Genomic DNA, 21,675 nt, shown 5'->3' with positions numbered 1-21,675 from the left:
TATTAAGTCTGTTCTAGCTGATACGAAGGGGATACGAAAGGGAGTACTCCGTAACTTCATCTGTATACACTACCTACGGGGTATATAGAGGAGTGATCCACCGGTCATGTGACCGCCCGCATCGAAAAAGTTCGCGCGGAACGGACTTCTCACAACCAACGGACCAGAAGACCAAACCAGCCTCATTGCAGTGGAATCACGAAATGTAAGTATTGTCTGCACTATTTATTGTATTCAGGCAGGAAGTGAAGCAGAATTGACCACCGCGCGTTGAGATGTCCTCCACCAGAGCAATGGGGGGTTTCTTCCGCGGGGAATATCTTCGCATTCCTACTCTATCCACCTACCAATCTACTGGCGCAAACCATACCAAGCACACTCAAAGCTAACCCAGCGCTCAAACTATAGTACCTACTACCTCCAAACACACCACCCACACCAACCACTACACAAATCACTTTTCCTAAAGTCAAAAACGAAAGAAAGAAGAAGAAGAAAGAAACGAAAATGTCCCTCCCCGCAGACTCAACAGACGATCTCATCTACGACGCCCGCATCGGCGACCTCCCCGCCCTCCAAACAGACCTCTCCACGCTCTCCACGCAGCTCAACCTCCCAACCAGCCAAATCATCGCCTCCGCCATCGACGCCGAGCCCCAAGAAGAAGGCGGCACCGGGTGCTGTCTGCTGCATTTTCCGGCCGCGAATGGGAATATTGGTATTGTTTCCCCCCCCCCTTCTCCCACTTTATTCCTCTTTTACTAGAGGGTGACATACACCTGTAATTGATGGACAGACACTGACTGTATATGTGTGTGAATAGAAATCCTCTCCTTCCTCCTCCAATCCCTCGACGAAACCGCTCGCAAATCCCTCCTCAACCACCGCAACCACTCCGGGAACACGCCGCTTCACTGGGCCGCTCTGAACACGCACCTCGAGTGTGTGAAGGCGCTTGTGGAGGCTGGTGCTGACCTCGCTGCTACGAATGATGCGGGGCTAGACGCTGTGTTTTTGGCGGAGCGGGCGGATTGGTCTGCTGAGGATGAGAAGGCCGGTGAGGAGGAGAGTGGGGAAGGTGTTGAGGAAGCTGAGGTTGAAGCTGGAGAGCCGGCTCCTGCGAGGCCTATGACCAAGGCGAGGGAGGTCGTCGAGTGGTTGTTGAGCTCGGAGAAGGCGGCGGAGTTGGAGAGTGGGGTTGATGGGGGTAAGGATAAGAGTGGTAATGAGAATGCTGGTGAAGGGCCGTCTGCTGGGGATAAGATGGAGTGATTGATTGATTGATTGATTGATTTCTTTCTTTGTTTATTTTTTCTCTTTTTCTTTGTTACCTTATGTTTATATGACTTGATGGCTTGCATAGATAAAAGTTCTTCTTCCTTCTTTTCTTTCATTCATTCTTGCTCATAGCTAACTGGGCTGTCATTTCACATCACGCATATCTTCTATTCTATACCTTTTTGACACCACCCACCATCCTATTTGTATATGTTTATGTATGTATGTATATGTACTTATAAGTCTAATCCCGCCTCGCCTTATTACCATCCATCCCCGGTTCCATCTCGCGGACCTTCGCGTCCAGGCCGACCCGGAATTGCCGATCCCGCCACCTCACCGTAACGCCGCCGTATACAGCCCACATCCAGACCGGGAGCGCCAGCAACTCTCGCCCCAGCCACGCCGCAAACCACGTCCCGAACGACCGTCGCGTCCGTCTGGACGGCGGCGGCCGCGCGAAGGGCGGCGTGTCCTCGCTCAGCTCTACTGTCTTCGCCGAGTGCAACTTGATGTACAGTGTCCAGTCGACTAGGATCCACACGAGCATGTTGGTCCAGAAGAACGCGAAGAACGCCGTCCATGTGGAAAGGGACGCCGCCCACGCGTATCCCTTCTCCTGCAGCCACGGGGCTAGTGCTGTCGTGATGCCCCACGCCCCGTAGCATGAACACAGGAAGGACTCCGTCCCGGGCTCGACCAGCGTCGCGAGCAGCACGGTGAATTTGCGCACCCGCAGCCAGCGAACACGTCTGGCCACGTACGCCGGCACGCTCATGTTGGCGACCGGCTGGAACGCGAGGTCCCCAAAGACCATCGCGTGCTTGCCCAGCCTTTCTCCGCCGTGCTCTTTCTTCTCCTCCCGCACCTGCTTCTTCCACAGTAGATCGCCGATCAGGTGGTCCTCGCAGATGTTGTCCGAGAAGTAGTCGATTCCCGCGTTGCGAGGCGGCCCATCGCTGCCGTCCCCTGACGCTGGTGCCGTCAGGTAGTCGAGGTGCGAGCGGCGGAACATGTTCGATTTCCCGACAATGCACGGCGCGATGAGCACCGTGTTGATCGCCGTATACATTTTAGCGTGCGCGGACGACATGAACAACTCTTCCAGTCGACCTCCTCCCATCTCCAGGACGCTAGCGTTTTCGGCAACAGCCGAGGTGTCCCCGCGTGCTCGACACGCGTCCAAAAGAGCCTCCTGCTCCCCAGCCACACCAGGCTCATCGGTCACGTCCACGACCAACGGCAAGTGATGGACGAATTTGTACTTTTTCTTCTTTTCTGACGGCGTTCCAAACCCACACAGTCGGTCCACCATGCGCCCACAGACACCCGGGCCGATCCAGACGTTGCAATCGATAATCCAGACGATGTCTCCCTCTCCTTCCCGATAGGCCCGACTCATATTACGGATCTTGGGGTTCGGGCCCAGCTGGTACACGTGCTCATTGCCCGGTTGCAGCAGCGGGTCATCCTCCTCGACGTAGAGTCGTGCGCCGGCGTGCGAGAAATCCTCGACGAGCCGCTCCAGCGTCGGATAGCCCGGATCCTGTCGGGACGAGATGCAGAAGCAGACGGTCAATCGGTCGGACGGGTAATCCTGCCGGAAGGTCGACGCCAGACACTCATACAGGTGCGGTTCGAGGCCTTTGACGGGTCGGATGACGGTGACGTGTGGGGCGTCGGCGGAGGCTGCCGCGTGAGATTGTCGCGGCCGTTGTAGGAAATAGCGCCATCTGGAGCGAAGACATTGTTAGGGTCACGCGACACAAACGGGTCTAAAACATGGGTAGAGGGCAAAGAAAAGTCCGAGGGAATATACATCTGAGAGTAACCCACGACACAAACGAGATTGACCGCGGTATACCAGATCAAACAGACCCAAGCCACCCCAATCGACCACGCGGATCCGCCATAGCTGGTCGGTCCAAGATTGAAGGGCTCTGCGCGTGGTTGAAGGCTTAGCATAGGCGAACGGCGGGGGGAGAAATAATCATCTAGCGGAGCATTCTACTCAAACACGAAGAGCACCACCAATTGGCCGTTTTGGGGGAGAGGGAGGGCCGTGGAGGACAGACGAACGGAGGAGGAAGTGAGATGAAGTCGCGACGGATGTTGGAGAGAAGAAAGATCGACAAGGAAGCCGCTTACCAATTAATCGGGCTCCACACACCGCAGTGACCACCAAAGCCGGAATCTATATCTGTTCTCTACGATTGACTTGCCCCATTTGACGGTTTGTATCCACAGATTGATTCCTTTGGCTTGGCAAAAATAGTAGTAATAAATAATTAAGTAAATCAAAAGAAAGATAATGTGTGAAAAATAAACGCCTCTCAGGTATCATGGGAACAAGCACAATCAGTACAAGAAACTCTCCGATCAACGACCTCGTGCTCTCTATTCCTAGACTTCCCGTATAGACGACGGTCGCGAGTTGTTCTGGGATTCTTGCGTGCTCGTGCGCCGAAGACTGAGGTTGCCAATCCGCTGTACAAGGTTGCTCCCAACTGCGTCCACCGCCCCCTTGGGCGCAAGGAGCGTCGGCCCCTGGGCTGCTGCCTCCTGGACTTTGAACAGCTTGATCCCCGTTCCATTCCAGACCCCGACGGTCCCCGGGGTAGCACCCGACGCCGTGCCCACGACCATCTCGCTGGAGAAGATGAACCCCCAGAGGAGAGACTCGTACCAGCCCATCGAGAGGGCTGACCACTCAAAGGTGTGCACGCGCACAGGCGAGGGCTCGGCTATGATGATGCGAATGGCGGGATCCTCCGTGAAGGACGGAAGGTTGGTGATGAGGGTGCGGGCCTCCGGGGTGGAGGCGCTCTGGAAAGCCGATTCCGGCACGTGCGGTGTGATCGCCGAGATGATGGTGAGGATGGTATGCAGGGGAAGCTCGGGAAGCCAGGATTCGAGCTGGATTATGTTAGTGGCTTGCAGACGTAGTTGAAGAGGGCACGTTATCACTCACCCATGCCGTGGTAGGCGTGAAGCCATTCGGAGACGTCGGGAAGATCGCCGACACGCTGGTCTGGCTGGTCATACTGTTCTGTCGGGAGAAGGACGGCTGCCCCGCCGGCATCTTGCCCCGTGCCTTTTCCGACATGCCTCGTAGTTGTAGCGGTACACTTTCGTCGACAGTCGACGCCGCTGATGGCCGTCGCGAGCTTTGGACAGACGGCGATGTGTGCGCCGGTGTTTTGGCCTCGTCCTGCTCATCGTCGGACTCGTCTCCGATGGCAAAAGGCGTGTTCTCTTCCGGGATGCGGCCCAGCGGAGATCGCGTACCCGACGATGTGTGAGGATCCTCCTCAGCGGCGGAGAGAACCGGACTGGCGACAAAGTCACTGGATCCGCTCTCGTCCTTTCTTCTCTCGTTCTGGCGTTCGATCTCCTGCTGTCCGCTCTCCAGCGTGAACGACCGCACGGCCTCAAAGCGTTTCCGATACTTCAGGATGGCATAGACGAGGAACGGGTTTTCTTTAAAACTGTCAGCAGGGACCTTGAAGAAAACATCGGGCATTGAACGAACTCGTAAACTTGTGCTCTAGGATCGAATTGATCGACTCCAGCACGGAAGTGAGAAGGTTGTGATTGGAGTCGTTCGCGAGCAAGAAACTAGGCGCGGACATGGACGAGAACAACTGCAAGATCTTGGAGCATGCCGCTGGAGACATGTGTTCCACATAGGGGGCGAGGTTGTTCACGATGGCTAGCAGCGCCGGATAGACTGCAGTGAGCGTGCCTTTGCTGGTAGTGATCAAAGTGTGGACGGACTGCTAATGTCAATTATTGCCCATTTCGAACATCTGGGGTACTGACCATGATCAAGAAATCTGCATAAGAACCGCGGAAGTTGGGAATGCGAATGGTTTGCGGGAGCGTGTCTTGTGCCTCGAATTTCATATTCAAGCTTTGCCCGAAATTAGGGTCCACGCTCATGGTCTGGAGAATGAAGATGCACATCCGGACCACGCCTTGTTTGGCGGGGTCCGATTTGTACGCAATGGCGTAGAAGATGCAGAGAATGACAAAATCGTGAGAGCGGTTGGAGTCGATGATGAAAGACCTAAAGCGCTTATTGCACTGCAACGCCTCCCAGAAGAGCATCAGCATCTCGGGGGCCCACTTGACGGTTCTCTGACTACCGGGGAGGTAGGAGCTTGTAGCTTGCAACTGAAAAATAGATGTCAGTGGTGAAGGCAGTCATGAAAGAAGCATGAACATACGGGCTGATTCAGGATTCGAGTCATTCCGTCGACCAGAAACTGAAAGTCCTGCGGCCTATGTAGCCGTCCGAAGTAGTGACGATAGTGATTTTTCGGAGGAGAACCACGACCATCCTCAGGGACTGGATACAAAAGCAGCACGAGGAGCAACTGCAGGCAGTAGATAACCAGAATCTGCTTGGGGTCTTTCCACACGACATGATCATACGGGACCTTCCAGGATGCGGGGTTGTACTTGATAGCCTGCATGGAACGAGTGAGCACTGCCCTTGGATAGGTAACCTTCTGCAAGACCTACCGTGTTGAGCAACGAGCACAGAAGGGTCAAGACAGTCTGCTTGTCCGAACATGTCGTGATGTAGGTAAGGGCTTTAACACCCTGCACCGGCAATAGATCTTCCAGGCTGTCAGCTCGAGATACCCAGTCGGTTTACCGCGCTCGAAAGAGCAGATGGCTTACTTGAAGGCATATACATGGCCCGTCCGGTCAGCGTCAGCAGTAACCGTAGAATCTCACAGCGGTTGTTTTCGAGTTCTTTGTTCGAGCCCATGGACGTATTGCACCCCACCCCGCTTTGCCAGATGGAAAACGAGACTTTGCTGGCCGCTGTAGGTAGTGGTGGAATCGTGAAGTCCGTGTAAAACAGCAGATCTAATAAGGTATCGATCAACTCCTCCGCCAGAGGTTTCACTTCTTCATAGTCACTCTCCCGAGGCGACACCGCATCGCGCTGTTCCCCAGCCTGCGCCTCGTCAAAGAGCACTTCCGTCGCCACCTGGGCCTCGCGGGTCTTCTTCCTCCGACGAGCCCAGAAGAATTGCTCCTCCCATCCCTCCAAGTGGTCGGCCTCGTATACGAAGGGAAGGATCCGGGTGAGGATGCGGATGCAGTTCAGCGCGTCCCGGTCGGGGGCTAGGTCCGGGTCTGGAAAGGACGGATGATTCCTGAGGACGGTGAGGCGTGAGGTGACCGACAGCAGTAGTGTCTCGAAATTCGATGTCGCGTTATCACGGGTTCGCCGTATGTCTGCGGGGGTGAATAAACTGAAGACATCCTCGGTCGACTCTGGGAGCTCCCAGAACTACATCGCAATCGTCAGCAACCGATCGCACTCCCTGGTAGATGATCGACGATTCAAAACATACTCTCGCCCAGTAGGGATCATCTGGAGGGATATCTTTCTCCTCCGAGAGACGGAAGATTCCCTGCTTGAAGACCAACTTGGACTCCGAAGCCCCCATTGTAAAGCCACCAACGGAATGGATTGACGGAACAACCGACTAGGTGCAGTTAGAGGCCTACAGGGAAAGGTATCCTGAGGCTGACGCTTTACCCCTGCTGAGAACAACTACTCAGGATGGGGCAAATAATCAGATGTCGCGTTGGGGGGCTGCGTGGCAGGTTGAATAAAGAAAGAATAAAGGAATGAGGGAACGAGTTGACAGCTACCTATCGTTCCTTGGCCGCGGAGACTCGGCGATCTTCCAGTGGGTGATGCTGCCGAGAGTGGTCCCCATCAGGGTAAATAAACACACCCCCCGCCACGATTTGACTCCAGCTTATATGGTATAACGTATGAAATGATAATATTCTAAAATGCTAAAGTATAGTATTGCTATGGAAAATTCAAAGCCACGAATTTCGGAAATAACTTCCGGGCTAAACACTCAAGTTTACATCGTCTTCCCTTGATAAGTGCAACCAGAACACCCGCCAAACCAATCCATTCCATTTATCAATCAATCAAAGACTGCCGTTGCTGGCTGACAACCGTCTACTCCGCTCGTAAAGCCACTTATTGCTCAATCCCAGGCTAACCCGCTTTCCACCGACCGGGGATGGGGTCGCAGGCCCCATGGTCGACTCCGTGAAGGATGAGCTCCGACCGAATGAAGACGACGACCCAAAGCTGGGTCGTCGCCCTCCCTCTCGCCCCCCATTCGAAACCACCTTATGAAGCAACGGGCTACTAGAAGGGGAAAAGGTTGTGCTGTACGATAGTCGACGCCCCGATGCGCTGGCGCTCGCGGATAACGGCGACGCCGTTCTGCTGGCGGGGCTAGCGGTCCGCGATGCCGAAAGTCGATATTTCGGGGGGGTCACAAATGAGGTTCCAGGCGTCGACGGTGAGCTGGTAGACGGGCGGAGGCCCAGGAGCGAGCGCTGCGTAGGGGTGAGAGGGATGTCGGAGAAGTTGTCCTTGGGCCGGAACAGAGGGTACAATGCGAGGAGGATGTTCACCGCAAAGATCAGTTGCAAGATCAGCAGCGAGAAGTCCGGGTAGGTAGAAATTCGGGTCAGGTTTTGGACCCGAAAAGAGCTGTAGGAATGCGAGTCAGATCCTATAGCACGACCCCGGCGTCGCTGCTCACACCACTCACTATGATCGAAAGGTATCCCCGAAGATCCACGTCGCTACCAGAGCGACGGTATTCCACGACAATTTCTTGAGGTTGCGGTCTCCGAATGTCTCCGCATTTTGTCGCCTGACAATCTCGTTCAACTGAGGATGGCGCCACTTGCCAGGAGTGCGAGATTCATCTGGCGTGGGCGCGGGCGCGGGCGCAATGGCCGCTTTCGGGGTGGAGGGAAGAGAGGCCATTGACCGGGGACCAGGACGAAGGGCGACGACGAAAAGGAAAGAAAAAAAGATAGGGGGGGGGAGGGGCTATTCAAAGGTCAGCACAAAAGAAGCTATCACGAAGGTTCCCTCAAATGACCACTTACTTGAATAGGACGTTGAAGCTGAACTTACCTTGTCCTTACTTACCTTTACTGGTTCAATCGAGGTTTTACCACAAGCACATTTGGGGAAGAGTGTCCAAATTCGCCTTACGGTAAAAACCCAGACTGGACCATACCTCAACTTCAAGAATGGAGAGAGGGGACCAGCGGAGTGGGGAAGGATGATGTGATAGATAGATTGTTATGATGATTTTGTTTTGGAGACGATGATCGATGCGCAACGCCGGCAACCGGGAGGACAAGCGCCTTTGACGCGGCCGAAGTTTTCCACTGTAAGTGTACGGAGTACTCCGTACAGTATGTATGGTATGTAATAGCTGGACTAGCCGCCCCCCACACCTACGTAGATTAATCCGAGCTTCCGCCCAGCTCCGCTTTTGACCCTCGCATTGTAAACAACATCTGGCGGGAGACTACAAAAAGGCCATCTGTCTTCGCTTTGCTGGTCACTTAATTGCTCTTAGGGTGATACTCTCCTCGAGAGACCCAGCCATCGATCATGGATGCGAATAAATCCCTGTTGGAATCGTTGGATGCGGTGGTTGCCGATGCCTTCGCCGACTGGAACATCTATAGCACGTTGATTGCCGGTGGCATTGTTACCTTTCTCGTCTGGTCTTTCGTCACTTCTAAGGATCCCGATATCCATCCGTTTCTTCTCGCGCGTCAGTCGACCGCGTTTCCCGTACGCAGGTCCGGTGAATCAGCGCCATATCGGAGTCTCGAGACACCCCACGGTTTCCCCTTGCGGTCCGGACTGAACGTGAAGGATCCCGGCGCGCCAAAGTGGACGACGGGAAGGAAAGGCGACCTCCGAGATGTTTGGAGAGCGGCCGTGCGAGGCGCTTTGGACGATGAGGGCAAACTCACGGGCAAGCAGGGCAAGATCTACACCGTGCTGGGGCGCAAGGCCATCGAGCACTCTTTGGACCAAGTCACGCAGGAAATCAACGTCATCGGGCGGTTCTTGCAGGAGGCGAGAACCAAAACCATGGCGGTCTGTCTGACCGACTCGATGGAACTGCTAGCAGCTATCTTCGGTATGAGCTATCGGTTGTGTGATTAGTTTCGATTGGTGCTGACCGGGCTTCTTTCAGCGGGCGCATTCTATGGCTTCAAGGTCGTCCTCATTCCCCATAACCTGAAAGCGCAAGACCTCTCGAATCTGTTGCAACGAGCCCAGGCCGATACGTTGATCGCGGAGGCCGGTGCTCTCGATCTGTCCCTGGTCGCGAAGAACAACAGGCAACTCTCGCAGGTCGTTTGGGTTGCAAAGGTTGGAAGCCGGCACATGGATTGGAATGAAGTGCCCGAGGATGTCAAGGGCAGCTTGGATGTGACCGTCTGGCACGATCTGGTGGACGCGAAGAGGGATCTGGCTGGACTGGAAGTTCCTAGCTGGGATTCTAGCTCCCCGTCGCCTTCCGTGACCACCGTGTGGCCGTCTGCATCGGGAGTGGGCGAGTTTATTGAATTCCAGCCCGAGGTAGGGCCCCCCCCCCCTCTATCGAGTTGATTATGACTATCCACGACTGACTTGGATGTAGAACTTGGTGGCCGCCATTGCCGGTTTACTCTTTTCCCTGCCCCGAACCCAACGCTTCAACTCTAACGATCTGGTCCTCTCAATTGACTCGATGTCACGTTCATACCCGCTGTGCCAGATCATGGCCGCGATCTTCGCCGGTGCCTCTGTCGCCCTGAACTCGGTTGCCGGGGAGGGCGTCGACTTCGCTTTGGCTACCGTCGGGGTGTCCCCTACCGTGATCATTGCCTCGTCCCGCACCATGTCCCAGTATCATGACAAATTCATGGAACCCCACTCCGGCATCATCTCGTCGATTGCTCGCTGGCTTCAAGTGCGGAACCTGGAAGCGGGTGTGATGCCATCGCACGGTCTGCTCAGCCAGCTCGCCAACATCGGCCCCACCGCCGAACTGTCCCTGGACAAACTCCGTCTGCTGTGCATCTCCCACCGCGCCGATGCGGATCCCCAGGACCGCCTGACTTGTGGGCAGCTGACGGACCTGCGAATCTTCACCGGTGCCCGCGTGGTATATGCCCTGACGGGCCCGGGGGTGGCGGGTGCTATATCTCAGACCAACATCTTTGACTATCGGCGTTTCCTGGGCCCCAACCACTTTGGTGCGCCGTTGAGTAGTGTCGAGGTTCTCTTGACCGACATCCCCAGCGACGAGAAGTTCGAAGGAAAGGTAAGCATTTGACTTGTTTCACATAGACTTTAGGAAGCACTCGCTAATCGTTCTCGGTAGATCACCGTGTCTGGCCCTGCTGTCATCTCCGGCACGGTCACTCTTCCCGCCCGGGGTCATATCCGTGATGACCACACCCTCGAATTGGTTGCTTAGGTTGGGCAGATGAAGTGAAATTCGTGCCTGCTGATTGTTTTGGGATCCGGTAGCTTTTACATAAGCCGTTTATTTAGCACCTTATTTGTCTCCAGTGATTTGCTCATTTCGTTTCCGGGTGTCTTTAGCAATACGCGGTTTCCTGGACACGGCCAAAGGCCTACATGTACCTAGTTTTTGTTGTTCAATCCGTCCAGATTGTACGAAAGGACATGGAAATTCTCGTCCATTCTCAACTAAAGATACAGCTCCGAGCAGTATTGATGGTAATGTACAATTCATAAGCAAGGCACAAACGCCAAAAAAATCATCCTATCTAAAACCCCCCCCCCACATTTTCTTCAGACGATGTTTTGGCTCTGTACGTAACCCAGGGTGGGTTTTTGCTCAATCTCCGCCGGAGCAAGGCTCCTCTGCTTCTGGATGATCATTTTGACGTCGTTCGAGCGCGTCTTCAAGAGGCGGCCCACGTCCTTGGTGCGCCCGACTTCCTGCACCTGCTGGGCGAGGTTCATCGCGTTGTAGATAGCCACGTTGCGCTGCAGCAGTCTGTCGATCTCGGGCCAGTTCTTGTACTCGGGCTTGCTCAACTGAGCGTACGCCCACGTGCCGAAGAGGCGCTCTGCGTAGAGACGGACCAGGCCGTCATGGTCGTGGCGGTTGTGTTCCTCCACCGCGCGGGCGGCGTTCAACTCGAGGAGCACGGCGCTAACGAGCGGCCTCTTCCTGGGGTCCAGGTGAGGGCTAGCCTGGTGGTGTTCCGGGCTGTCCATCAGCGACACGAACTGCGTTGCCAGCTCGGCGGCCTTCGCCAGCTCGGGTCCCTTGAACTCCGCCGCCAGGGCCTTCTTGTGCAGCGCGAGGAAGATCTGCTCCACGAGAGGCGGGTTGTTGAGGTAGAGGCCGGTTTTCTCAGCCTGTCGGGCACAGTCGAGGACGATGCCGAGGGCGTCGGCGTTGCCCGCTCTCCGCGCCAGCCACTCCTGGCGCTCGGGGCTCAATTTCCGGCCTGCGATCTTGAGGCCTCGTAGGAAGGGGGCCAGGTTTCGCCAGTCTTGCTTCGTCTGCATCATCCGGAGCACGGCGACGGCTTCTTGGTTCGACGGTCTCGTTTGCGGGTCCATGGGTCGCAGGGTGAAGTCCTCCTCTTCGCCTTCGAGGGGCACCGTGATCTGCTCTTCGTCGAGGCGGTCGGCGTACTTTTGGCGGAACATCATCCGCCGCGGGCCCTGGGGCAGGCCATACGGTATGAAGAGTTCTTCGCGGAATCGGTGAAGTTCCTGGTCCAGTTCGGGGGAGGAGGTCTGGGTGAAGGTCGGGATTGCTGTGGTTTTGTTAGTAATGCTGTGTAGTTGTGAAGGATGGATATAAAGGCTTGAGAGAAGGAGACTGACTAGCACGAGTGCGCTTCTGTATGAAGCCACTGATGGACGGACGCAGAGTACTGGGACCCTGGCCGCGGAAAAGCCTCAAGGCGCACTGCGCCATTCTGGTGGGAGGAAAGGGTGTTTGGAGTAGAACTCAACAATGGATTCCACTGGGAGAAAAGGATCTCAGGCAATTGCACAAATGGAACGCCTTTTCTGGTGGATTGGAGCAAACGGACTCGACTTGCGGAGCAGAAAAGTTCCCGTCGCGAGTCAAGTTCAGATCCGATGGAGGTTGTCCCAATCGGGCAATTCGGGGCTTGGCGGGAATTCTGCCCGTCCGTCAAGTTCTTCCCGTTCTAATCACCGTTATCACACTCTCTCTCCCTCCCTCTGTGGTCTCTCTTTATCACCTATCACGTCGACAATTGTTACTCGAACAGTTGTCTGATCTGCCATCATGGCAAATCCCTCCCCGATCTTGCGGCAGCTGGGCTGCTTCAGGTCGTTGATGAAGCCCCAGTCGCTTCAACACGCCCAGATCAGTCGCCGATCGATCACGACCGCATACACGCCCAAGTCACAGCCTCTGGATTTCCCATCCAAGATGCCCAAGACATTTCTGTCGCAAATACCTACTCATTTGCAGCCTCACAGTGCGTGGAGTTCCCCCCTTGTACTCCTGGGTAACCCTCACTAATCCGTTCTTTGCGACAGGCCGCAAGAAACTCAAGGTCTACCCTCCGCCGGCCTCCGCGACCACTACGTGCAAAGACGCGGTGGGAGCCGTGAACCAATCGCAATTAGAAACGCTTGACCCGACCGGTGAACGCAAGGCGCTCTTTGACTACCGACGGAACCCGCGCAGTGTCAAGGTTGGAGACATTGTGCGCGTGACATTCAAGAACGGAGACCCATTCGCAGGAGTGTGCTTGAGCATCCGGTTGCGAGGGCACGACACGTCATTCTTGCTGCGGAATCAGCTCAGTCGTGTTGGTGTCGAGATGTGGGTGAAGGCTCTCAGCCCTAACGTTGAGAGCGTTGAGATCGTCCAGAGAACCGCGCACAGGAAGAGACGTGCCAGGTTGTATTACATGAGGTGCGTATTTGCTGGTTTTACTATCCCGGATGGTACGGGGACTGTGGGATTTTGTCGACTAACTATTTTGTGTTATTCTCTTCCAGACAGCCTAGACATGACATGGGCACCGTCGAGAACATCGTCACGAACTATCTCCGACAGAAGCAAGGCCTTCGGGGCATCAAGGGACGTGGGGGACGTGGACAGAGACGGTGAACTGGGACTCCCATGTAAACCAACTCTTGCATTTGGCGATTGTATTATTACTTGCACGTGTATATTGAACCTGACGTCTAGGTGTTTGTCTGGTAACTTCGGGTATAAAGCAATTCAAAGCATCCTTCTGAATGACCTACCGTGATCAATCCAACAAGGGTTTGTTTTCCCTAATACACCCACTGCCTTTTGGCAAATGGATTGGCCGTTGAGTACATGGAGACGAGGCATCAGTACATTCTGCCTGGGGCGCTAGGCCTCCGTCTTAGTCACCCCATTATTCTTTGTATCGCTCCAAGTAGTCGAAGTAAATAAACCATCGCAACTCTGGCCATCCAACTCCACGAGATGCTCCGTAACTCTTTCATCTAACCCACGCTGTACGATACGTTCGAGTCAGGTTGAATCGACAGCGGTAGCTGTGCTCCTGATCCTCGAATCAGGCCCCAGATCGGCTCAATCACTTGAAGTGGGGTGAAATACGCTAATTAATATACTCCAGGGAAAAATGAAGTCTCGGCGCCAACCAATTCCAAGGCACGCCGGCAACTTGGTCGACCGAGGCGATGCTACCAGCGTCAGATTCCTTGCGGAGTGATTGGTCGATTGTCTGACTGTTCGTTCTGCTAATCCACCTGTTGTCATGATTTCTGTTCGCTTTTAAGCAGTCCTAGCAGTGAGCACTGCCTCCCACGCTCCTAGGCAGACCCACTCCTACGATCTTGGTCTCTTACGGAGTAGGGGCTACAGATTCAGTCGCAGCCTTGTCCCAGGGTACACCACGCCTGCTGCAAGTCGCTTTGAGGGTATCAGGACTGCTTTTCTTTGATTCTCTACCTGAGTGATGCTTGGTTGACGCAGAGTCCGACATCACTTCCTCGTCGTCCCCCTTTCCGTCGCCCTTTTAGGGCTAGGAATGAACCTTTGGATCGTCTAGTGTCGCTCCCGTGACAGACAGGCAACAATGAAACTCTTCCTCAGGCAGGTCTGGACATTGACTGTCAAGAATCTGTTGGTGGTGTTGGTCCGCCCGCTGTTCACGACCCTTATTCGGGCCTTGGTCTTGCCTGTAGTCTTCATTGCTTTTATGTTCGTCGCGGTGCACTCGATAATCCTGTCTGTCTCGAATTGTCTAATGCAGCGCTTAGATCATACGCGCGGAATCTATTCATCGAACCGGCAATATACGGGATCGGCGAACCGACTCCTCTGCGATCCTTCTCCGATGCGCTGGGTCTCGTCAGTGAAGGAAGGGACAAAGTGGTATTCGTCCACAATGGACTGGTTGATGGTCCAGTCCAGCAAGTAATCGATCGCGTCGCGAAGCCTGCCAGACAAAACCACGACCAAGTGCATATCCTTAGCTCCGAGGATGAGCTGCGCGAGGTATGTCGTTCGTCTCTTCGGGGGGTGTCGACATGTGTCGCCGCCGCCGTATTCCATTCCTCCCCTACGGAAGGTCCATATGGCGCCTGGAATTATTCGATCCGAATGGATGCGGCACTAGGCGCGGGGATAGAAGTCGACAAGCACGACAATGAACAGGAGATCTATCTTCTTCCGTTCCAGCACGCCATTGACTGGGCCATAGCCCAAGTCAACACGTCTACTAGCCGACGCCCACTTCCCAGCGAGGTTTGCCTCCACGACTCCAGTACAGTTGGTTCCAGCTAATCGATATAGATTATGGAATATCCGTTTACTTCTTTAACCCAGAAGGGTCGGCAGGACCAAATCAGAACCCGCTATATGGGCGCTGTCATCGACATCATAGGAGTCGCCATTTTCATCGGCATCGTCGGTGTCTCGTACCAGCTGACAGGCTTGATCGCCATGGAGCGGGAACTAGGCATGAGTCAGTTGATCGATTGCATGATGCCGAATACCTCGCGGTGGAAGTCTCAAGCCGCCCGGTTCTGCGCTGCCCACTTGGCCTTGGATATCGTTTATGGTCCTGGTTGGATCATCGCCGGCGGCATCCTGAAGTACGGCGTATATAGCAAAACCTCCGCCGGTATCACCATAATTTACCACATCCTCGTTGGTCTAGCGCTGTCATCCTTCTCCATCTTTGGGGCATCCTTCTTCAAGAAGGCACAGCTGAGTGGAATTACCCTCGTCATTGTCTGTTTACTACTGGGCGTGGTAGCACAAATGGTCCCTACCGAAAGCAGTGGAACGGTTGGGATTCTAGGTCTCCTCTTCCCGTCGATGAATTATGTCTATTTTTCTATTTTCATGGCTCGCTGGGAGCGGCAGAACTTGGCGACGAATCTTGTTGAAGCGGCACCCGAAAACCCCTGGTCCCTGCCTGGCATCGCTCTGTGGATACTCCTGGTCATTCAAATCATCGTGTACCCTGTGCTTGCAGCTGTGGCAGAGCGTGTACTCTATGGTACAACTTCGAAGAACCGACAGGCCACTACTTCTGACACCTCGGCCGCCCTCAGTTTGAACGCGTTCAGCAAGGAATATCAGCCGGGGTGGCTCTACCGGAATATAGCTTCGCGTTTTGGGAGCAATCGCAGCAGTGTGTTGGCCGTCAATGGCCTTACGATGAATGTGACAAAAGGAGAGATCATGGTCCTCCTCGGAGCTAATGGTTCAGGAAAATCCACTACACTGGATGCTATTGCTGGTCTTACGACAATCTCCTCTGGGCAAATCGACATCAGCTACGGCGAGTCAGGAGGCCGATTTGGTCTCTGCCCCCAGAAGAATGTTCTTTGGGATTCACTCACGGTCAATGAACACGTGAAGATATTTAACAGACTCAAGTCCACGGGGAAGACCGATTCCAAGGAGCAACTCTCCAAGCTTCTTGGTGACTGTGACCTTGACAAGAAGGTGAATGCGCGCACAGCGACACTCTCCGGTGGTCAAAAACGCAAGGTTCAGCTGGCGATGATGTTCACGGGTGGTTCGTCTGTGTGTTGTGTGGACGAAGTATCATCTGGCCTTGACCCAATCTCGCGCAGGAAAATCTGGGATATTCTGCTGGCGGAAAGAGGCTCCAGGACTATTCTTTTGACAACTCATTTCCTGGATGAGGCCGACCTTCTCGCTGATCACATTGCTATTCTGTCGAAGGGTGTTCTCAAGGCTGACGGGTCGAGTGTCGAGCTTAAACATCGACTCGGCTCGGGATATCGTATCCACGTCCTCCACGTCCCTGGGGCTCCCAGCCTACAGTTCAAGGACATTCCACATGAGGTTCATTTCGACGAGACGCTCTATACTGTCCAGAGCTCGGCAGAAGCCGCCTCTTTCGTGTCAACGCTGGAACAAAACGGTGTGACCGATTACCGCATCAGTGGCCCGACAATAGAGGATGTCTTCTTGAAGGTCGCCGAAGAAGTGGACTTAAGCAAAGCCTCGACAGCTGCTACCAGTGAAGCTGACCACGTCCACTCGAAGTTTGCCGAAGTCATGGAGGAGGAAGTTGGCGAACTGCAGCTTCTCACTGGAAAGCGCATCGGCATGCTCGTCCAGGCGTGGTACTTGTTCCGTAAAAGGATCACCATTCTACGGCGGAATCCCCTCCCTTACATTGCTGCCCTGCTTATTCCCGTTATAGCTGCGGGATTGGTTACTCTGTTCCTCGAAGGAGCTACGAAGACGGGATGCTCTGGAGCGAGTACTTCTATGGCTCCAGAAACACAGTCTTTAGGATCACTGGACGGCTTCCATATTGTGCTTGGCCCATCCAGTGTAGTGTCCACTGCAGCGCTCGAGAAATTCATCAAGACCCTCGAGGGCACAAGTGGGACCAAGGATGGAGGCCCCGATTTGGAGACTCGTTTCCACATGGTTGACACTTATCCGGAGTTCACGAGCTACATCCAAAATAACTATGCCAATGTGACACCTGGTGGCTTCTACCTTGGAGACGACTCCTCTCCGGCCACTTTGGCATGGGAAGCCGATAACGGCGACTTCCCACTTGCGGCCGTCGTGCAGAATCTCTTTGATCGTGTCCTGACCGGTATCCCAATCAACGTGCAATACCAGCCTTTCGAGATTCCCATGCAACCCGGTATGGGGAAGACGCTCCAGTTGATCGTTTACTTTGGTCTTGCGATGTCCGTGTACCCGGCCTTGTTCGCTCTCTACCCAACCATAGAACGTCTGAGACACGTGAGAGCGCTGCACTTCAGCAATGGAGTACGAAGTCTGTCACTCTGGCTGGCGTACCTTGCCTTCGACTTCTGTATTGTGCTTGCGGCCAGCGTTCTCGCGATCGTCATATTTCGGGCCGTATCAGATGTATGGTACCATCCAGGGTATCTATTCGTGGTATTCTTCGTCTATGGACTGTGCGCGACCTTGCTCTCGTACCTGGTGTCACTCTTCTCGAAATCCCAGCTCGCAGCCTTTGCCTTTGCTGCCGGTGGACAATGCGTTCTCTTCCTCATCTACTTCATCGCATACATGTCTGTCCTGACCTATGCGCCCACCGAAAAGGTCGACTACTACATCGAGGTAGCCCACTTCACGATAGCGATCATATCTCCAGCAGGGAACCTCCTCCGCGCCATGTTTACCGCGCTCAATACTTTCTCGATTCTCTGCCGCGGTCACGAAATCGCCTCTTACCCTGGCGAGATCACCCTCTACGGCGGGCCCATCCTCTACCTGATCATTCAATCCCTAGTCCTCTTCGGACTAATCCTCTGGATCGACGGCGGGCCTGTCTTGTCATCCCTCTTCCATAGCAAGCTCAAGCCCACGGACGTCGAGGAAAAGAGCCCAGTCGACAAAGACATCGCGACAGAAGCCTCCCGCGTGGCGACCTCTTCAGACGACGGCCTTCGCGTCCTCAACATAAACAAAAAATTCAAGAAACTCACAGCAGTCGAAGACGTCAGCTTTGGAGTAGGCAAAAGCGAAGTCTTCGCCCTACTCGGCCCCAACGGCGCCGGCAAAACAACAACCATATCGCTCATCCGCGGCGACACCCAACCCACCCGCAGCAACAGCACCAACACCAGCGAAATCCTCGTCGACGACATCTCCGTCCTCAAACACCGCGCCTCCGCACGCTCCCGCCTCGGCGTCTGCCCCCAGTTCGACGCAATGGACCAAATGACCGTCCAAGAGCACCTAACCTTCTACGCGCGCATCCGCGGCCTCCCCCCCACCAACACAACCCACAACGTCAACGAAGTCATGCGCGCCGTAGGCCTCCTCCCCTTCCGCCACCGCATGGCAACCCAGCTCTCAGGCGGCAACAAGCGCAAGCTCTCCCTGGGCATCGCCCTAATGGGCAATCCCTCCGTGCTCCTTCTCGACGAGCCCAGCTCCGGCATGGACGCCGCCTCCAAGCGCATCATGTGGAAGACCCTCGCGGCCGTCGCGACAGGCCGCTCAATCGTCCTCACCACGCACTCCATGGAAGAAGCGGACGCGCTCGCCCACCGCGCGGGTATCATGGCCCGACGCATGCTCGCCCTCGGCACGACGAATGCCTTGCGCGCTCGCTACGGAAACATGTACCATGTGCATATGGTGCACTGCGCCGCACCACATACAACCGAGTCCGACATGGAGCGCATCCGGACTTGGGTGGCGGCTTCGTTCCCTGGTGCTGTCGTCGAAAAGAAGACGTATCATGGCCAGTTGCGGTTTAGTGTTCCTGCTTCTTCGCCTACCCCTCTTGAGGAGCACCAGAGACGAGATACCGAGGGTTCGTCCGTAGACGAGATCGGGAGTGCTCTGCATGATGGCAACACTAGCCGCAGCGTCAGCAAGCTGTTTTCTCATCTGGAGGAGAATAAGACGGCTCTAGGCGTGGAGTATTATTCTGTCAGTCAGACGACGCTGGACCAGGTTTTCTTGACTATTGTTGGGGAGCATCATGTGAAGGAGGAGGGTTCGACGTGATTTTTTCTTGTTTTCCTCCTTCTTTCTCTCCTTTCTTTCCTTTTTTTTTTTTTTTTTTGAGGCTTTTCTTCTTCTATTTCGTGTGTTTTTTGGGGATTTGAGATTTAGGATTCTCTGTATATATTTATCAAGAGAAGGAGATTAATATCGTATATACTTGATATATAGGTGCGTCTGAGCTTAGTATAATCTAATAGCTTTGCTAGAGAAAATGAAGAAGTCCAACGATTATATTCACATGTATTTATCCTAGGTATAATAGCCTATACCGTCTATAAGACGAGCAGGATATAGGCTATTTACAAAGAGCCATAATCAATAGATATACCGAAAGCTGCGACATCGAAATTAGCACACGTCTCGATCAAATTATATTGAGGAGGGAAAGAGGGAAAGAGAGAAAAGGGAAAGAGGGAAAGAAAAAAAAATAATTACTTCAAATTCTCCCTATCAGTCAAATCCAAAAACGCGGTAGAATCAAGATCCCTGCCATCGAGACCGCCCTCCATCTGGGACTGGATGCGGTCTCGACGCTTGTTCTCCCAGCGGAGGAGAAAGCCGAGGACGGTGATGAGGACGGCTTCTATCAGGTGGGAGACGATCATGGACCAGATGCCGAGTTCGTAGAGGGGTCTGGATATTTATTCGAAAGATGAGGTTAGTTAGGTAGTTGGGTGTTGGTGGGTGATTGGACTGATTGGGTGACTGACTTTTGGTCATCTTTGTAGAAGAATGGACCGGCGATGTTGCCGGTGCAGTAGCCTAGGAAGAGGACTGCGTTTGTGACGACTTTTTTGGTGTGGCCTGTGGTTTTGTGGATTATCCAGTTAGTATAGGTGTGTATGTACATAGGCATGTATCTTAAGAGCAGGAGGAAGTACCGGCTGTGTTGGCGACTTGCATGCTGAGGACAAGCACAAATGCCGCGTTGTACGGCCCTGTTAGATAGTAGCAAATCAAGCGGCCAACTCTCTGCTGGACTGGCACGAAGCGGAGTCCGAATGAGCCTGCAATGTTGGGAAGCAGGAAGATCAGAATGAAGAGACAGCGGCGGTTCTCGAAGCGATCGTTGAGATATACGCAGGCGAGAATGGACAGTGCGATTATGACGCCGTAGGGGATCTGCAATTGCAGGTTAAGCTATACCCAAGTGGAGTCGTATTTGAAGAGGGTAAGCGTACCTGCATCAGTGTTGTGACCAGGGTGGAGAACCCAAACCCTTGGATGATAATGGTTCCGAAGTTCGAGATGCCGCCGTTGGGGATATTGCCTGGGACATCAGCTGGCTGTCATCCATATAGGCAAACTGCGACTCACACACGGCACCTAGGAGAAAGAAAAAGTAGAGCTTGTAGTCCATAAACGCTTCGAGGATCTGATGAGGCTTGATGTGCTTGTTCTCCACACCGGTTTGGTTCTCCTTCAGTCTTTCAACGGCAATCCGACGCTGTCTCTGGGAGAGGCCAGGCGCCGAGACAGGCGAGTCTGGGAGAAAGATAAACATGACAATGCCCCAGATAGAGCAAAGGGCACCGCTTTTAGGCTCGGTCAGATCAAAACCAGAGGAGAAGCCAAAGGGGGTCGTACATGATGATGAATTCGTACTTCCACGAAGGAAGCGCACCGCGGATGTTACCAATGCCGTACCCAAGCAGACCACCTAGTGCGATCCCCAATCCGTTGGCTGTATACCACAGACCGATCCGCACAGGCTGCTCACGCCGCGTATACCACATGCTTGTGATGAGCATAAAAGCCGGATCGGCGCACGCTTCGGCAGCGCCGCCCAGTGCACGGAGAACTGCAAGGGTAGTGAAGTTATGGCAAGCGGCTTGGATCATGAGAAAAACGCCCCTTATGAGTGTCAGCTTCATTAACATGACTTCAAATGTCTCCCCAAACCAGCGGCCATACCACATAAAGATATTGATACCGAGATATTTGCCTACCCACGTCAGCACACGTTGACGCCAACAGATCATCTCAGCTTACCGATCGGAAACCGCTGCAGCATAAAATTGGTAGGAAACGCCCAAGCAAGGAATCCGAAATAGAAGATCGAGCTTAGCCAACTATACTGCGTGCCATGAAGATCAAGGTCCTCGACGATGCCAAAAATGGCCGCGTAGCTGAGCGTAGTCTGCGCAGAATAACCAGTCAGTTCCAAGCAAACTCCGATATAGAAAGATCTCACCAACCTTATCAATATAAAAAAAAGCATAGCAAACAGCCAAATAAGGCAGAATCATAAAATCGATTTTCCACAGCAACCGTCGCGCCTCGGCCGGATCGACAGGCTCGTACAGCTCGTTGGGGTCGTTGAACAAATCCAGGGCCGTGTCACGCTCTGCGCCCTTGTCTGTCCTGTTGGGCATCTTCTTCCAGCTTCCCCCGGCACGGCTGGGACTGCCTTCGCTGTGGGTGGCTGCCGGGCCATCTTCCTCCTCTACTATCGCAGCTTTGGAGCTAGACGGTGGTCCTAGACGGGATCTGGAACCCATCGTCG

At 54.1% G+C, this 21,675-nt stretch overlaps 8 protein-coding genes across 8 annotated transcripts; 3 read left to right on the top strand and 5 right to left on the bottom strand.

Annotated features, from left to right (window-relative positions):
- Positions 1 to 2: 2 nt before the first annotated feature.
- On the bottom strand, positions 3 to 3,191 carry P168DRAFT_295477 (putative ceramide glucosyltransferase; the record flags this gene model as incomplete). Its single annotated transcript, XM_024838043.1, has 3 exons — positions 3 to 46; positions 1,546 to 3,011; positions 3,157 to 3,191. The coding sequence occupies 3 exons, from the start codon at positions 3,189 to 3,191 to the stop codon at positions 3 to 5; spliced, it is 1,545 nt and encodes a 514-aa protein (XP_024694899.1).
- A 316-nt stretch (positions 3,192 to 3,507) lies between these two features.
- Positions 3,508 to 6,926, bottom strand: P168DRAFT_288258 (Hid1 family protein). The gene is made up of 8 exons (XM_024836745.1): positions 6,654 to 6,926; positions 5,968 to 6,589; positions 5,806 to 5,903; positions 5,508 to 5,750; positions 5,101 to 5,454; positions 4,811 to 5,054; positions 4,250 to 4,758; positions 3,508 to 4,194 (listed from the first exon to the last, which is right to left on the bottom strand). Exons 1-8 carry the CDS (start codon positions 6,747 to 6,749, stop codon positions 3,682 to 3,684), a joined length of 2,679 nt encoding a protein of 892 aa, XP_024694898.1. The 5' UTR covers positions 6,750 to 6,926; the 3' UTR covers positions 3,508 to 3,681.
- Positions 6,927 to 7,110: 184 nt separating this feature from the next.
- P168DRAFT_325185 (NPCC-domain-containing protein) lies at positions 7,111 to 8,445 on the bottom strand. Its single transcript, XM_024840967.1, has 3 exons — positions 8,236 to 8,445; positions 7,890 to 8,176; positions 7,111 to 7,828 (listed from the first exon to the last, which is right to left on the bottom strand). The coding sequence occupies exons 2-3, from the start codon at positions 8,108 to 8,110 to the stop codon at positions 7,252 to 7,254; spliced, it is 798 nt and encodes a 265-aa protein (XP_024694897.1). The 5' UTR covers positions 8,111 to 8,176; positions 8,236 to 8,445; the 3' UTR covers positions 7,111 to 7,251.
- A 193-nt stretch (positions 8,446 to 8,638) lies between these two features.
- On the top strand, positions 8,639 to 10,850 carry P168DRAFT_264867 (uncharacterized protein). Its single transcript, XM_024834883.1, has 4 exons — positions 8,639 to 9,293; positions 9,351 to 9,739; positions 9,801 to 10,466; positions 10,527 to 10,850. The coding sequence occupies exons 1-4, from the start codon at positions 8,753 to 8,755 to the stop codon at positions 10,620 to 10,622; spliced, it is 1,692 nt and encodes a 563-aa protein (XP_024694896.1). The 5' UTR covers positions 8,639 to 8,752; the 3' UTR covers positions 10,623 to 10,850.
- On the bottom strand, positions 10,850 to 12,219 carry P168DRAFT_325183 (uncharacterized protein). Its single transcript, XM_024840966.1, has 2 exons — positions 12,017 to 12,219; positions 10,850 to 11,946 (listed from the first exon to the last, which is right to left on the bottom strand). The coding sequence occupies exons 1-2, from the start codon at positions 12,108 to 12,110 to the stop codon at positions 10,964 to 10,966; spliced, it is 1,077 nt and encodes a 358-aa protein (XP_024694895.1). The 5' UTR covers positions 12,111 to 12,219; the 3' UTR covers positions 10,850 to 10,963.
- A 155-nt stretch (positions 12,220 to 12,374) lies between these two features.
- Positions 12,375 to 13,519, top strand: P168DRAFT_288254 (mitochondrial 54S ribosomal protein bL19m). Its single transcript, XM_024836744.1, has 3 exons — positions 12,375 to 12,645; positions 12,707 to 13,088; positions 13,175 to 13,519. The coding sequence occupies exons 1-3, from the start codon at positions 12,450 to 12,452 to the stop codon at positions 13,284 to 13,286; spliced, it is 690 nt and encodes a 229-aa protein (XP_024694894.1). The 5' UTR covers positions 12,375 to 12,449; the 3' UTR covers positions 13,287 to 13,519.
- Positions 13,520 to 14,250: 731 nt separating this feature from the next.
- P168DRAFT_264863 (putative ABC transporter) lies at positions 14,251 to 19,260 on the top strand (the record flags this gene model as incomplete). The annotated part of the gene is made up of 3 exons (XM_024834882.1): positions 14,251 to 14,375; positions 14,435 to 14,921; positions 14,970 to 19,260. 3 exons carry the CDS (start codon positions 14,251 to 14,253, stop codon positions 19,167 to 19,169), a joined length of 4,812 nt encoding a protein of 1,603 aa, XP_024694893.1. The 3' UTR covers positions 19,170 to 19,260.
- Positions 19,261 to 19,484: 224 nt separating this feature from the next.
- Positions 19,485 to 21,544, bottom strand: P168DRAFT_264862 (putative MFS allantoate transporter; the record flags this gene model as incomplete). Its single annotated transcript, XM_024834881.1, has 10 exons — positions 19,485 to 19,503; positions 19,605 to 19,802; positions 19,880 to 19,973; positions 20,051 to 20,291; positions 20,351 to 20,439; positions 20,487 to 20,704; positions 20,757 to 21,023; positions 21,084 to 21,114; positions 21,162 to 21,341; positions 21,364 to 21,544. 10 exons carry the CDS (start codon positions 21,542 to 21,544, stop codon positions 19,485 to 19,487), a joined length of 1,518 nt encoding a protein of 505 aa, XP_024694892.1.
- Positions 21,545 to 21,675: the final 131 nt, after the last annotated feature.

Source organism: Aspergillus campestris (assembly GCF_002847485.1).
Source record: "Aspergillus campestris IBT 28561 chromosome Unknown P168scaffold_3, whole genome shotgun sequence".
Taxonomy (NCBI): Eukaryota; Fungi; Ascomycota; class Eurotiomycetes; order Eurotiales; family Aspergillaceae; genus Aspergillus; species Aspergillus campestris.
Note: the sequence above shows the minus strand (reverse complement) of the source record. Positions and strands in the feature narration are given on the sequence as shown.